This window comes from Miniopterus schreibersii (genome assembly GCF_964146895.1).
Source record: "Miniopterus schreibersii genome assembly, chromosome: 13".
Lineage (NCBI taxonomy): Eukaryota > Metazoa > Chordata > Mammalia > Chiroptera > Miniopteridae > Miniopterus > Miniopterus schreibersii.
In genome coordinates, this window is record NC_138113.1 from 28,944,579 (window position 1) to 28,960,520 (window position 15,942).

The following is a 15,942-nucleotide window of genomic DNA, read 5'->3' on the forward strand; positions in this document are numbered from 1 at the left end:
TTCCTTTTACTTTCAGTGGGTCCCAATTTCGGTGATACATTACATGGTCTCTATAATTATACTATACATTTTATGGGGAGAAAGCCTGGTCCCCAGAGAGAAGGTGACTCCTGATCAGGTGCCGAGCAGAGTTCAAGCCCAGGTGCCCTGACTTCTGTACTTTCCACACCAAAGCCTCGAAGTTCACTGGCCAGGCAGCTCAGATCTCAAAGCTCATCACATCCTTCCCTGGCTAAGTGGGGTGGCTTCTGTATTTCTAATTCAGACGTGAGAAAATTCACCGTGTAAGTAAATAAATAACCCAGTAAGGGACAGACAGACTGCAAGTCTGGAGATCACAACTCAGGCAGGGCAAGAAAACCTACCTAGAGAAGGCGAAATACAACAGAAGCGGAAGTTCGGGTTTTAGAGCACCATGTTTTTAGAGAACATTCCATCAATAGTTGGATGTTCGATGGTATTCTGAGACTGAAATTAGAGTTTCATTTGCATATTTCTGGGACACGGAGCATCTGTTATCCCACAGAATGAGTCTGGGCTCTGATCAAACACACATTAAACTTGCCTAATAGGATAATGAACTATTCTGTAGTATCCGCCACATATCATTTTACTGTAATGTTAACATCCTGAAGATTGAAGTGATTATTAACTTTTCCATAGCAAGTCAGAAGAAAATAATTTGAAAAAGGGTTAGGTTTTCATAAAGACCAATTTCCCCCCTTATATTCATTTTAAGATGTAGTTTTAAAACTATATTGGGCTTGGGATCAGTGTGGGGGGGAAACAGGACATCTGTAATACTTTCAACAATAAAGATAAATTTTAAAAACAACAGACCTATATCCGGCTGTAAAAACAGATAATTATCCCAAAGTCAGACAGGAAGGATTGATGTTTTGCAAAATAGATTACGAGGGGTGGGGCAAGTGACCAGCACATGTAAGGAAATAGTGAGTCACACGGAATTATGTGGGTTTGGTACTCCACCCCCCGGGTTTTTAAGATGTGCTGCATTAGATGCTACCCAATGAGAGGGTATCTACTTCAGGTGTTTTCTTTCATTCGTAAGTGATGTGAAGATATCTTTTATTTGACATCCCCGTTTTTGTCAGGCCTCTCTATCCGGAGCGTGTGCTGGAAAGCAGACCGCCTTCTGGCAGGGACCCAGGACAGCGAGATATTCGAGGTGATCGTGCGAGAGCGAGACAAGCCCATGCTGATCCTGCAAGGCCACTGCGAGGGCGAGCTCTGGGCCCTGGCCCTGCACCCCAAGAAGCCGCTGGCCGTGACTGGCAGCGACGACCGCTCTGTCAGGTGAGGCCCCGCGGTGGCCCTCGTCACCTCGCCGACTTCCTTGGGATGGCAAATTTATTTTGGTCAAATTTGCTTGTTCCTTAAGAGAAGGCTAAACCGCAGGGCAGAACCACGCAGTTTCCACGTGGAATGTGCAGACTTTCGCTCAACAGCAGTTGACCTCTTGGCATTTCATTCTCTCTCTTTGGTTCCATCTTAAGTTGTGAAATTGTTCTTATGAGTGAAGATGCTATTGGTGAGCCTGGCTTCGGGTCCGAGAGCTGCGCGCACCCCTGTGTTGGTGGCATGTTTCCCCTCCCGCCTCCGGGCCTCTGCAGGGGCCGCCCAGCAACCTCGCAGTTTAGTCACAGACACTCGTCACCGTGGGAACGTCCATCCCAATTTGCAAAGTTGTCTTCGGCACTCGAGTAAATAATTATTTCTTTGTAAATTCTCAGGTGACATTTTGAACACTGTCCTCAAATCAAAGGGAAGTGCCGGTTCCTGAGGAAACAGGCGGTTTTATTAGGGCCTCGGGGGTTCTTGCTGTGGGTCACGTGTTGCTCTTTGAGAGCCTGATACCCCATGAAAAGAGCAAAATGCATCTGCTTCCAGCATCCATGTGCCTGTTGAAGGACCGAACGTATGATTTAAAAGTGTGAGGTGAAGACTATTACACTGGTTTCAGTATTTTTTGTTTCTCATTAAGCTTTAAATGTGCTTCACAACGAACAGGTCAGAGAAAGACTGAGCGACGATGAGAGGAAGAGACTGATTGATCGATTGGTTGATTGCTGCCTCTGGATTTTAGTGTTAAAATAGAACATTGTAAACTAAAGGTTCCTGCTCCCCCCCTGCCCTTGTTCTGTACGTCTGTGAATCTAATCAAAATATAATCGGTACATTCATCAGTAATGTATAATCTAAAAATAAATCCATTTTCTAGTCTCTGCTAAGCGCTAAGCCTCATCAATCTAAAAAGCAGTGAAGGCAACTCCAGTTGTCTCCTCGTGTGACAGGAAAGGGTACCCCGCTTACACCGGGCTTCGCCCCCTCCCCTCCCCTGCCCTCCCCTCCCCTGCCCTCCCCTCCCCTCCCCTGCCCTCCCCTCCCCTCCCCCCCCTCCCCTCCCCTCCCCTCCTTTCCTTCCATTCCGCTGAGCTTTCCCCCAGCAGCCGAAACAAGGCACCAAGTTATTCTAACGCCTGAGAAACGCGATTCGTTCCCATCCAGATGGAAATGGTTCCAAGAACGTCTTTGGCTTTCGTCTTTGGATGACTGTGTTGAGTCTCAGAATCTCAAACTTCCCCCAGGAGCCCCAGTGGCCCAGATTTGTCTGATTTTCCTTGAACGTGAATTTGGCTAAGATTTTAAATGGAAATTTACACGGAGTATGGACATTTAGAAAGGGCATAAGTCATAATTTCTTGAGAAAGATGAGCCGAGTGACTTTATAGGGACAGTACAGTTTACGGAGGGGCGACGTAAAGATAGTACAGGGCTAAACCAGCGAGAGGCTGTGACTAGGGGACAAGGTGCCGAGGGACGCCGTGAGCTGTGGACTGAACAGGGCTCAGTGAACCACTCGCGGAGCAGCTCCGCACTGTAGGGAGCTGGCCCCATCGCCCGATGGCGGGACGCAGGGAGAAGCTCCTGCCCTGTCCCTTACTCTTGCCTCTATGGCAGAACTTCACATTGTCGGTCTGTCTACCAGATGTTGTTCGTGTGTTAAGAGAAGACTCTTAAAAGCACTAACGGGGTGAAGTCAGACACCACAACTGCAGCTCTCACGTAAACCCCCACTCAGAGCTTCAGAAATTGAGTTCATGTTTACTCAGTTTGAGGTGCTTGGAATAGGTGTCCCCAGAGGGGCTGGAAACTGTGTTGGCTGCACTTGACCCTTGACCCCTGTTTCTCCAGTGGAAGCAAGCTTATCAGCCTGGGGCACTGTGGGGAGTGTCTGCCCCGACCATGAGGGGACCTGTCAGCAGTGGGGCGCCCAGGGAGATTGTGACAAAAGACAGCCTGTGACTGTGTACGGCTGACGCTGGAACCGTCTTGGGCAGGGGTGTCACTGGCTTTTCTCCATCTCAGCTGTGTTTTCTTTCTAGGGAGGCCAGTAAATGGGATGTATATTTCAAACCATATATGCTTAAATAATGCAGTTACTAGATGGGTACTCATATTTTAAAAAAAACAAACCAAACTATAATAGCATCTGGTAGTGTTTCTTATCCTGTAAGAGTTATTAATAACCATGGGTATGAGTAAAGAACTTCTTTTCATTTCCAAAGAGAAAAGTAAGATTTCATGTGAAGGTAGTGTTTAAAATTTCTTTTTTCTATGAATATCAAAATCTTTGGAAATGTCATCTCATTTTATATTTCTTGCCGGGTATTTCTCATGGGGGAAATGACCCAGAGGTAGACTCAGCCCCACCCCGGGTTCCCAGACATGCTGTGAGGAAGGGCAGTGTGTGAAGTCGCCGCCTCCTTTCTTGCTGTCAGTGTGGTGAGCAGGCCCCCGGCGGCCTGATGACCATGACAGTTGGTTTGGTTTGTGTCTGTCTTTGCTCTGCGCTTAGGCTCTGGAGCCTGGCCGACCACGCCTTGATCGCCCGCTGCAACATGGAGGAGGCAGTTCGGAGCGTGGCTTTCAGCCCCGACGGGTCCCAGCTGGCCCTGGGCATGAAGGATGGCTCTTTCATCGTTCTCCGAGTCAGGCACGTACTGGGACTGCAAATGCTATTAAAGATGCTCTTCCGTAAAATAAACAAAACAGAATCAGACTCATAGATACAGAGAGATCAGACTGACGTGGCCAGATGAGAAAGGTTGGGGGCTGGGTGAAAAAGGTGAAGGGATCAAGTACAAATTGGCAGTTACAAAATAGAAACAGGAAGGTAAAGTACAGCACAGGGAATATAGTCAGTAACATTGGAATAACTATGTATGTGCCAGGTGGGTACTGGAAATATCAGGGAACACTTTGGAAAGTATATGATTGCCTAACCACTACACTATACATCTGAAACTAATACAAAATAATATTGCATGTAAACTGTGATTGAAAAATAAAACTTAAAGAAAAAAAAGATGCTCTTTTGTTAGAATTAAGATTCTCCTGGTCATAGTGGATGCCGGGACCTTAGGAAAAACGCACTTGCTCTTTCAGATAGGAACAGTACAGATTCACAGTCCCCGGTCTGTAACGACGAAATCTATACTCTGAAAATACCAACTTCTACGGTGACTTATGTGGCAGCAGAGCCTGCGCCGGTGGACTGATGTGAGACTGTATATAGTCTGTCAGTCTCTTAGCAGGAATAAACATGTATCAAGTGATTTGCTGCAAAAACATGAATGTGTTTAATACAGGGTGCTGGCCCAGCCCCTACTGGTGATGTTACATAGTATATTATATGTGAACCTTTTAAAAATCTAATGAACAGAGAATTCCCAAGCTCATCTGGTCCCAAGGGTTTCAGATAAGGGATTACGTGCTTGTGGTAAGTCAAGAAAAGAGAAAGAAAGAACAAAGCAGCCTCCAACAGTGCTAGACTGTTAGCGGTAAGCTCGAGTAAAAGACTTCTTCCACCCACATTGACAGTAAGATAGAATATTTCATACCTATTGACATCCTATATAATTCCTCTGAACACATTGGTGGTTCTTTTGGCTCACCCATTTTCTGATTACAGAAAGGAGATGCAGCCAGAAATTAGACACGGCATGTTTTGCAAGGAGCAAATTCTATATAGCTTTGAAAAATGTTCTTGGCACGGTGTATTACACTAAATTCTCATTACCAGCCACACGTAACTTACGACCAAATTGGTGGGCAGCATTTTCTTTCTGTGCTTAGTGATGTGTGAAAAGATGGCTAATGACCAGATTTCCTTTTCTTTTTAATAGATTTTCCAAGCCCCCCACCCCAAAAGCCCCCCACACCTATTTTATAACATTATAGTAAATTGTAGTGCTATTATTAAATGATAGCAGGTGTGAGGAATTATGTGGAGCAAATATTTGGCATTGTTTATGCATCCAATTTGTTTGGAGTTGATGAAGGCATCATTATTGGCTCAGGGGACCCGCCAATCATAATCCTGTCTCACAGCTGCAGAAAAACTCTCAGTGAGCTTTCAAATGAGGGCAGAAATTCCTACCAGAATCTGATCAGAAAGGATATAAGATATTCCGGTGATTCAATGTATGCATTGTTGACCTTTCATAATGAAAGTTAAATAATTCCATAACTACTTGTCATAAAGAAAAGTAATTTTCCTCTTTCGCTTTTTGGACTTGCTCTTCTTGCAGCAATAAGCATTAAGCAGCTTTCTTGTCCTTAAAATATAAATATTAAAAAAGCATGTTTTATTTTTTCTTTTATTATTATTTTTAAAATATTTTTTTAATTGATTTTAGAGAGAGGAAGGGGGAGAGAGAGAGAGAGAGAAACATCAATGAGGAAAGTAATTGATCGGCTACCTCCTGCATGCCCCCTACTGGGGAGTCTGCAACCCGGGCATGTGCCCTGACCAGGAATCAAACCGTGACCTCCTGGATCCTAGGTCGATGCTCAACCGCTGAGCCACACAGGCGGGGCAAGCATGTTTTATTTTTATGTTAACCTTGATATAGCTACTATTTTCCATGACACATTTTAAAACAATTTTACAAACCCCAATTTTTTAACAAAAAAAATTTAGAGAAAAATAATATATAATTAAACATGAAAGCAAATAGGCATTTAATTAAAATTTCTTTGGTTTTTACTTTGGAAACCCCAAATATTATTTTAAATATTATTAATTTTAACTAAATTAGCTGTAAACTTTAAATAATATTTTATATCTTTCCTCGAAAGTTAATTCTCTAATTCCTATAGGCATTTTCTCCCTTTTAAAACAATTTTTTCTCTGGCACATATACTTTAATACACAACTTGAGGTTCCTATTTCTAGATTTCCTGCTTATCGCTTTGCTTTTTATTCTTATAGAGATATGACAGAAGTGGTTCATATCAAAGATCGAAAAGAAGTCATTCATGAGATGAAATTTTCTCCAGACGGTTCTTATCTCGCAGTGGGATCCAACGATGGGCCAGTGGACGTCTACGCGGTTGCCCAGCGGTACAAGAAAATTGGGGAATGCAGCAAGTCCCTCAGTTTCATTACGCACATTGACTGGTCTTTGGACAGTAAATACCTGCAAACCAATGACGGCGCGGGAGAGCGGCTGTTCTACAGAATGCCCGGTGAGTCCCGCAGGTGTCACGCGTTTGCGAGCAGAGCTTCGAACCACGTGAAGGAAATACGAGAATGTTGTTAGGACCTCAGGGCAAGGAATGTTTTCAGAAACAAGACCCTCAAGTCACAGGCTCTGAAAGATGAGATTAATAAATTGGAACACATTAAAATAAGAAAATTACTGCACCACAATAGAGACCTTGAGTGCAATGAAAACACAAGACATCAACTGGGCATAAGTACTTGCAATTGTTATAATGAACAAAGGAGATACACAAAGAATGCTTAAAGATAAGAAAAAGAAAAAGATGTCTAGAAAAAATACTAAAAGTATGAAAGCTTTGAGGATCACATTTTTATTTACTGTGATTGCCTTAGTCTCAAATCTGTGTTATTTATAAGTGGAAGCCCATATTATTTGATTATTTGGTGAATTGTACTATTTGAATTTTAAGAGTCATTTGACTTATCTAACCTCATAAAATGTCATAAATAAAAGACAAATTTCTGTGTTATCTTTATGCTTTTTTAATGTAAGAGGAAAAATTTAATATTTAACATAAATCTTGACCTCAAATAATATTTTATATTGAATTTTAAAAATATGTATGTCTTTATTGATTTCAGAAAGAGGAAGGGAGAGGGAGAGAGAGAGAAACATCAGTGATGAGAGAGAGTCATTGATCGGCTGCCTCCTGCACGCCCGCTGCTGGGGATCGAGCCCGCAACCCGGGCATGTGCCCTGACAGGAAATCAAACCTCGATCTCCTGGATCCTAGGTTGATGCTCAACCGCTGAGCCACACTGGCCAGGCTTATCTTAAATTTTTTGAAATTAATTGAAAAATTAATCTTAACATAAAATAATGTGTAACATAATATAACTTCAACTTTTTAAAGTCTCTGCCCTATCAAGTTTATCACTCCATTACTAAGTATATTTCTTTGTGTCTACTCTCTTTGATTGATATTATTTCATACATATTTCCCATATGTGAAAAAATACAGAACACATGTTTGCCATTTACAATAACAAAACAACATCCTGCTCAGTGATAATATTATCCTTTGCTTTCTCATTTTCTGATTATTGAACATTTGGGCGTATTTCTGCTTTCTCTGCCGGTACAGACAGTGCCTCTCCAAATGTCTTTGTACAGGTGGGACTTGCGACTCTGAGTTACTTCCTTGAACTATATTCTCCAAAGCAGGAACACTCCATCCAAGACTATGATCCAAGCATAAACTGTCTGGTTCTGTGTTCTCTATAATGAATCTTATGTAACCCTGTGGTAGAGTCCAGGACATCCGGGTGCCGATGGATAAGGCACCATAGTAATATATGAGAGCGTCATTCTCACAGGTTCTTTATTTGAAAATACTCACTTATTTCTAGGGGGAAAGTGTGTGGCAATACACTTAATTGTCTTCATTTTGAATTTTAAAATTGTGTATAACTTAAACATTTCCCCAAGCATTTCTTATTATGTATGATTCTCCTTTGTGTGTTCCCTGGAGACACCCATCACCAGTTGCTGGTAGAAACTGGGTTCATGCAACATTAAAGAACATCCCTCACATCAGTACTATTTTCCCAACCAGTCACATTTATTTCATGAACATTTGGTGAATTTTCATTGTCTAGCACTTTTTAGTTTAAATAATAAAATCTATTAATTTTTTCCACTAATTTATTGAGCCTGAATTTTTTTAAAAAAATCACTTCTATAGTTCCTTAAATTATGAAAAGTATAAGTTAAGAATAAACTCAAAAAAATCTGGCAAAATGGTGACTAAATATGATAATGTATAGTTTAATAAAAATCATTTCCGCAATAATATGAAGCATACATTGTATGTATCTAATTAAGGTGAAGCGAAAATTTGTATTTTAGTTAATCCACTTAGTACAATGATCATTTTCTTTTTTTTCTCTTGTGTCTGAGTTTTGAGCATGTGCTTCCTTTAAATCTTGCTGGGGAGAAAAAAAAAATCACCAGTTAGGTAAAGAGATGAGAATCTATACCTTGCCTTTAAAAAAGATTTTAGACCTTTATAAGAAAAGAAAAATAAAGACAGCAAATCAGAATATGCTTTTTATTTAAATGTAAAATTATATTAATATTTATTGGTTCTTTCCAGCTGGGAAGCCTTTAACAAATAAAGAAGAAATCAAAGGGGTCCCCTGGGCCTCCTGGACCTGTGTGAAAGGCCCTGAAGTGAGTGGAATTTGGCCGAAATACACGGACGTCACTGACATCAACTCAGTGGACGCGAATTACAACAGCTCCGTGCTGGTGTCTGGAGATGATTTTGGGCTGGTCAAATTGTTTAAGTTTCCTTGTCTGAAGAAAGGTAAGGCCAGAGGAGATGTTTCATTTAGACTTCACCTGGCACACACATGGTAGGCTAAGGCTTGTTTTCTTGTCTGTTCTTGCAGACTCTCAATTTTATCTTTGTATTAGTATTACTCTTGAACACTTTTAAATAGAATATATTGTTGATGTATACTTTTGACCTTCTAAAATATGGGGTTTTGTAAATATAAGTCAGAGTTTGTTGAGAGAGTTTTTACTCACTGTTTTCTGATTCATGAGCCTCATGTTTCATGTTTTAGGTAAGTCCTATTTTATTTATATTTATGAAAATACAACTTAATTATATGTTACATGACAGTATTGTAATTAATTTTTTATGCTTCATAGCAAATTGTGATTATACATGGCAAAGCAAAGCAAATCCTTGTAGACATATTTAAAATAAAATCTGAAAGTGATTGCTCTTTCAGATAATAGGGTTTATGGACCCCTTGTCATAGCACTGATTCTGCAAACCAGATTTACACAAGTGGTGACATTTTTGAGAGAGACAATTGATTCAAAACAACCATCTCTGCCTTCACGTTTTGTTGTTTTGTTTCTCTTATTGTCAAAGTCTTGTTACATCAGTTTTTGTGGCACTTTCGGGCTTTGTAGGACGTGACTGAATTAACCATGTTATGACCTCCCCCTCTTCTTCCTTTGCAAGTTTAGGCAAAGCCCATACAGAGGCTCTTCTGAGACTCCCTGATTGCGCCCTGAAAATCTGATTTTAGGAAAGTAATCTGCAGGGACATGCTGCTGCCTGAAAACTCTCTCACTTGAGCAACTTTTAGATTAAGCAAGGAAAAGGGATTGAAAATGTAATCAGAAAGTCATTTTGAGCTAACCGGCAGTTTTGAAGCAGTGGCAATTACAGTACAAAATTGAACATAAAATATGTAGCAAAACCACCATCCCTTACACTTGACAAAACGGACATCAGTTTTAAAATACTTGCACAAAATTACCTCAAATGTGCCGAATTCAAACTCTTCTCTCTCTCCCTAATGGGTCTTTTGAGTAATGGCTCGTATCTTGTTAGATTGAGTAGTGTACTTGCAGAAGGTAAGTTAGGCAACCAGAAGGTATCTGGGGATTCAGGAGAAACATCAGTGGGGTCAGAAGCAACACTATTGGTCACAACTATCAGGTCACAACTCAGTAAGAGTTAACTCCTTTGTATCACCTCCCCTTGTAGGGGGAACTTGGGTCTGGAAAATAGCAATGAAAAGGTAGATGTTGGGTTAGGTTCTTAGAATGGGAGGGTCAGGCAAGGTGGGAGGAGGTTGTGGGTAGCCCTGTCTGTCAAAATGAGACACTTTATATGTAAAACAGCCCTGGGGGTGATGGCACACGGGATGTCTGAACGAATGAGGAGAGGTAAACAGCCAGTGACAATATGGTGAGAGTAATAGAATCTGTCTCATAATCTACAGAAGTTTCCATGTCCACATAGCAAATTTACTTGTTCTACTTTTCATGACTCATGGTTTATAAATCTTGCAGTTTGCTGCAGGGACGTTCAGGCTTTTGTAGCCTTTTTATGCCAGAACTACTGGCAGACAAGCTTATACAAGACTTGTCGATGGAAATAATAGCAGTTGGTGGAACTTGTCTCCCTGTCACACGGTACCAATGACAACGTTCCCCTCACTTTTGAACCTGTAAACAGCCAAATACGAGCAGAGGCTGTTGACCATGAGAGCGCGTGCAGACTGAGCAAGCAGGATTGTTTTCTGTTGTGCAGTGCAGGGGCAGGCGGGCTGTGTGGCTAGGGCATGACGAATGAGGGGAGAGTTGTGTACTGCGAGGCTGGAGAGGGCAGTGGGGACCATGTCAGGAAGGGCCTTGTAGCCTCTGTTAGAAGTTAGTCTAAGTGCAATGGAAATCTATTGAGGGTTTAAAATGGAAGCATGACATGACCAATTTAAGTTTTTGAAAGACCCCTTTGATATTGAGTGGGATGGATTAGGGTAGGGGAGGCTTCAAGCAGAGAGATTATTGCAAGTGTCCAGGTGAGAGGTGATGTAGCTTGGACAAGTTCTTACAAACAGACACCAAGAGAGGTAATAGAGATTAGGAAATAGTTTCAAGGTAGAGTTGAAGGTCTTGCTGATGCATTGGATGTGGGGATAGACGGAAAGAGAGGAATTGAGCATGATTCCTAAGTTTTGGGCTTCAGCAATGGGGTGGATGGTGGCACCATTTCTAGAGATGGGAAAATGAAAAGGGAAAGGTTTAGTCTCTGTGTGTGTCTTATGGGGGAATAAGAGCAGGCGAGGAAGGGAAAGGGGAACTCATCAGTCTGTTTTGTCCGTGATAAGTGTGAGGCAGGTATTAGACGCCCAAGTAGATATGACCCATTGGCTGTCAGCGGGCCAGGGGAGTTCAGGGCTGGAGATGAACATTGGACAGTTGTGAGCATATTGACAGTATTTAAAACCATGGGAGAAAGGTCAGTAGAGAGGAGATGAGGGCTGAGGTCTGAGCCCTCCTGGTGGTTCAGAGGAAGAAGAGAGGCCTTGTAAAGTCACTCAGTGTCCCAAGAAAAGCCTTGGAAGAGATGGATGTGGCCTTTATTTGTTCAATAAATATTTAAGTGCTGTTTTAGAGGCTGGAGATCCATCAGTGAGTAAAACCAGCACAAATCCATGCCCTCATGGAACTATTACTAATAAATAAGAAAATATGAACATGTCTGATGGTGAGAAGAGCTATGAAGGAAAATAAAGCAAGCAATGAGAGTAGAGCTCTCAGCTGGGGTCACGTCATGTTGCTAGGTTAGTCAGACAAGGGTCACTGATATGGCTTCATCTGACAAGAAACCTGCAGGAGGTGAGGGAACCAGCCATTCAGGTATTCAGAGCATCCCAGAGAGGAACAGCAAGTGCAAAGGCTTAGAGGCAGAAGAGTGCCTGGCATGCCTAAGAAATGGCAAAGAGGCCAGTGTGCCTGGAGAGGGGAGGGGGGCAGGAAGGAGAGAGAGGGAGAGAGAAAGAGAAAGAGAGAAAGAGAAAGAAAAGGGAAGAAGGTCAAGAGAGACCTAAATATTAATGACACCAATGCCTTTGCCGGTTTTAGTTCTTACCTATCAAGAGTCTATTATCTGTTTCTGCAGAACAAATTCCTCTCCCAGCCAAATTCAGCAGCTTAAATCAACAAACATTATTAACTCACAGTTTCTGGAGGTCAGGGATTCAGGAGAAGCTTAGCTGGATGATTCCAGCTGAAGGCCTCTCATGAGGTTGCAGTCATCTGAAGGCTAGACTGAGGCCGGGGTCCACTTCCGAGATGGCTCACTCACATGGTCGTTGGCTGGAGGCCTCAGTTCCTTGCCACGTGAGCCTCTCTGTGTGGTGATTGAATGTCCTTAACGCATGGTGTCTAGAGATCCAAGAAAGAGCAAGGAGAAATCTGCAGTGCCTTTTAGAACCTCCTTTTGAATGTCATACATCTTCACTTTTATCGTATTCTATTCATTTTGATTTGTATTAAAGAATTTGTGGACATATTTTTAATTATTTTTCTAGATTTTTTGAGATATAATTGACAAATAACATTAAGTTTAAGGTGTATAGTGATTTCATATACGAATATATTGTGAAGTAATTACTACTTTAAAGTTGGTTGACCCATCTGTCACCTTACTTAGTTACCTTTTGTGTGTGTGTATGGCAAGGACATTTAAGATCTACTCTCTTAGCAACTTTCAAGTATACAGTACAGTATTGATAACTACAGTAACCATGCTGTACATTAAATTCCCCAAACTTATCTATCTTATAACTGAAAGGGTACCCTTTGACCAACATCTCCCCATTTCTCTCACCCCCAAGCCCCTAGTAACCACAAACTTACTGTCTGTTTCTACGAGTTTAACATTTTTTTATTTGTGGGCATATTTTTAAACCATTGAAAAGAGCTAGGTTAAGTGATCTCTGATGAGGGTAAAAGGTGAGGGCAGGAAAGAGTAGTCCAATCAGATCTATAGAGATAAGGAAAGAATATACTTTGCTTCCCAATTATTGAATTATCACCAGCCAGCATTTCCAACTGACCTTAGCTGGAATCTGTTTCATGTTATTAAATCATCAAAACTGATTTAGGCAACTCTTTGAAATAGGCAAGGTTGCTTTTAAGACACAGGCCTTCCTTTCCCCTCTATGGCAGTGTCCCCCTGGACTTTTTTTGAGGCTTTAATGTAATTGGACCTCTCAGGAAAGGGATATGTCACAGTCATTTTCACTTTCACATAAATCTAAATCATTACGTCTCTAGTGGGTAGTTAATATTTAAAAGTGATAGTGGAACAGATGGCCTCTTCCCCCAAAGAGATTTCATTTGGAGGGACTATAAAAGGTAGAAGTATTTCTGAAGGAGAGATAGGGTGCTTGTTGGCCCCCAAAATCTTCCATAGTCTTTGGAGTATCTGGCCCACATGATGAGGTAGGCCCAGCTTGTTTCTATGACTTCACTGCCACAGTAGTTCAACCACAGGTATGAATTAGTTCAGATAGTTTTTCTATTAAATTCACTACCTGATGATGATGTTTACTGAGAAAAGCAATCCTTTTAAGAGACGAAAATCTGATTCTCCCAAATGTACATCTAAATGACCTCAAACAATAATTTGACGTTTCCCACAGAATTATTTTTGGTTTCCCAATTGTGACGACTGTCCATTTTATCTAGTGTTCCAAGAATGTGTAAGGTATTCATTCTTTAGCATTCACTTTCAGAATCAGTGAAGCAGCCAGAATTATTTGGAACAGGGCTTAAGATTCATTTTTAGCTTAATCCATACTGGGATAACTGAAATATCTTTTGAAGTAGTTGCTTATTTGTTATGACATGTAATGCTGAAAATTACTTTGTAATATATTTAAAGATTTTTATTCTTCAACGTGAATACGGATGTAATTTTATAACCAATAAATTCTACTTTTTGCGTAACTAATCTTCTCAAAAATATCTTCAGGAGCCAAGTTTAGAAAGTATGTGGGCCACTCTGCACATGTCACAAACGTCCGCTGGTCTCACGACTTTCAGTGGGTATTAAGCACAGGAGGGGCTGACCACTCGGTTTTCCAGTGGAGATTTATTCCAGAAGGTGTCAGCAACGGCCTGCTGGAAACTGCACCCCAGGGTAAAACCAGTAATAATTTTTTCAACATCTGTTTATTTTTCAATAAAAATTGCAAAGCATGTTCTAACATCTCTTCTGGAGGTAAAGAGTTAAGGCAATTTTGAAAAATTCATTCCTATAAAAAATTTTAAAGTTAAAAAAAACACAGAAAAAGATGTTAGAGACAAATATGGGTCAGTTGGTTCATTTCCTTCAAAGGATTTTGCTTATACCAAATGCAAGTTGAAGGTCTAAGGTCTACATAAAGAATGAACCTGTGAAGATAACATGAATGTATACATTTCTGCCTCCTTAGGACGATTGCAGTGGGCGGTGGGTCTGCTCGGTCAGGCTGTGGGGTGACAGGGTAACCTTTGGAATAGAAGTTGCCTCCAGAATGGGTTTGAAAGAATGGTCCACAATCCGGGCCAGTGTGTTCCAGTTTAATGGATGTGTAGCCTTTTTATTTATTGTGATGTCAGCAGGAATGATCAGGTAATAAAAGGAAAAACACTGTGGGGAAAGATTTTTATTGGGAGGGATTCTGCAGTGACCTTGACCATGGCAATTACTGACACTTGGTGGGCATGTTAAGAGGCTATAGAGGATCTTGACTGAAACAAGTGGTTGGATTTCCTTTTGTACCAGCCCTCTTCTTGGTAAAACTTTCCCCTTCCTTTTTTTGCCCCTTTCAAGGCAAGATTAAAAACTCAAAGATCTGTTATCTAATAAAAATGTGGAAATGGAGTGGGAGGCCTTGCCCTAGTCTGTTAATGCTCCTGAAAGGGGTGAGGGGTATACTGAGCTTAACCAAAAGATAAAAGAAGAAAAAAAAAGATGTTTTAAGAATTTACCTTGCCCGGCTGGGCGTGGCTCAGCGGTTGAGCATCGACCTAGGATCCAGGCGATCGGGGTTCGATTCCCGGTCAGGGCACATGCCCAGGTTGTGGGCTCGATCAATGACTCGCTCATCATTGATGTTTCTGTCTCTCTCTCTCCCTCTCCTTTCCTCTCTCTGAAATCAATAAAGATATATTAAAAAAAAAAAAAAAGTACCTTAAATGAAAACGTGTAGTTATTTTTATTTACTTTGATAGAAGAAAGAAAAATTTTTAAATAAAATATTTAGCTCTTTAGAAAAGTCAGTTTTTGCTCAGTTCTCATGGGCTGTGTTTCTCCAGAAGGCGGCACTGATTCCTACAGTGAAGAATCGGACTCGGATTTATCCGACGTGCCCGAGTTGGACTCGGACATTGAGCAGGAAACGCAAATCAATTACGACCGCCAGGTGAGTAAGCGCGGCCTTAGACAGGTGCCTTAGAGCCCAGAGGCCCCCTGCATTGGGACGCTGGCTAACAACGGCTGGCACTTAGGCAGGAGAGAATCAAGACGAGAATAAGGAAAACCGTGCACTTCCTGTCTTTAAATACAGGTTGAAAATAAGGCACTTACCTAATCGTATCCTGAAAAAATATTTTTAAGTGGAAGGGAGTAGCAAAGTTTCAAAACTGAATGACGTTTGGGGTTTTCTGCCTCCCTAGCACCTAAAACTTTAAAATATTTTTTGGAGGAAAAAGAAGTGTAAGTAAGGTACCAGATTTTTTATTCTCCTAGCAGACCATTAAAGCATGCGTTTTCTTTACAGAATAGGTAGTCTTGAAGCCTCGGTGGTTTGCAAGGGAACTGCTATCCTGGTTTCTTTCTTAACTTGTGGAGACCATTATCCATATAATTATATAAGTAAAAGCCCAAATACAATGCACATTATCTCAGAAATCATCTCTAGTATAAAAGTTGGGCAATTACATCCAAACTGAGTCCTAATATTATGAAAGTAGGCATTTTATTTTAGCATTAAGCAGCGAGTATTAAACAGCCATCCTTCACCCTGTTCTGGCAGTGACTCTAGGG

At 41.2% G+C, this 15,942-nt stretch overlaps 1 protein-coding gene across 3 annotated transcripts in view; it reads left to right on the forward strand.

The window, feature by feature from the left end:
• The window catches only part of EML6 (EMAP like 6), a gene marked incomplete at its 5' end in the record, with an annotated part of 179,068 nt that overhangs the window by 74,386 nt on the left and 88,740 nt on the right, over positions 1 to 15,942 (forward strand). For all 3 annotated transcript variants that reach the window (XM_081156748.1, XM_081156749.1, XM_081156750.1), the window contains 6 exons: positions 1,116 to 1,317; positions 3,881 to 4,018; positions 6,299 to 6,555; positions 8,689 to 8,901; positions 13,885 to 14,052; positions 15,213 to 15,319. In XM_081156748.1, the coding sequence (XP_081012874.1) occupies positions 1,116 to 1,317; positions 3,881 to 4,018; positions 6,299 to 6,555; positions 8,689 to 8,901; positions 13,885 to 14,052; positions 15,213 to 15,319 (1,085 nt within the window). The remainder of the gene's footprint in view (positions 1 to 1,115; positions 1,318 to 3,880; positions 4,019 to 6,298; positions 6,556 to 8,688; positions 8,902 to 13,884; positions 14,053 to 15,212; positions 15,320 to 15,942) is intronic.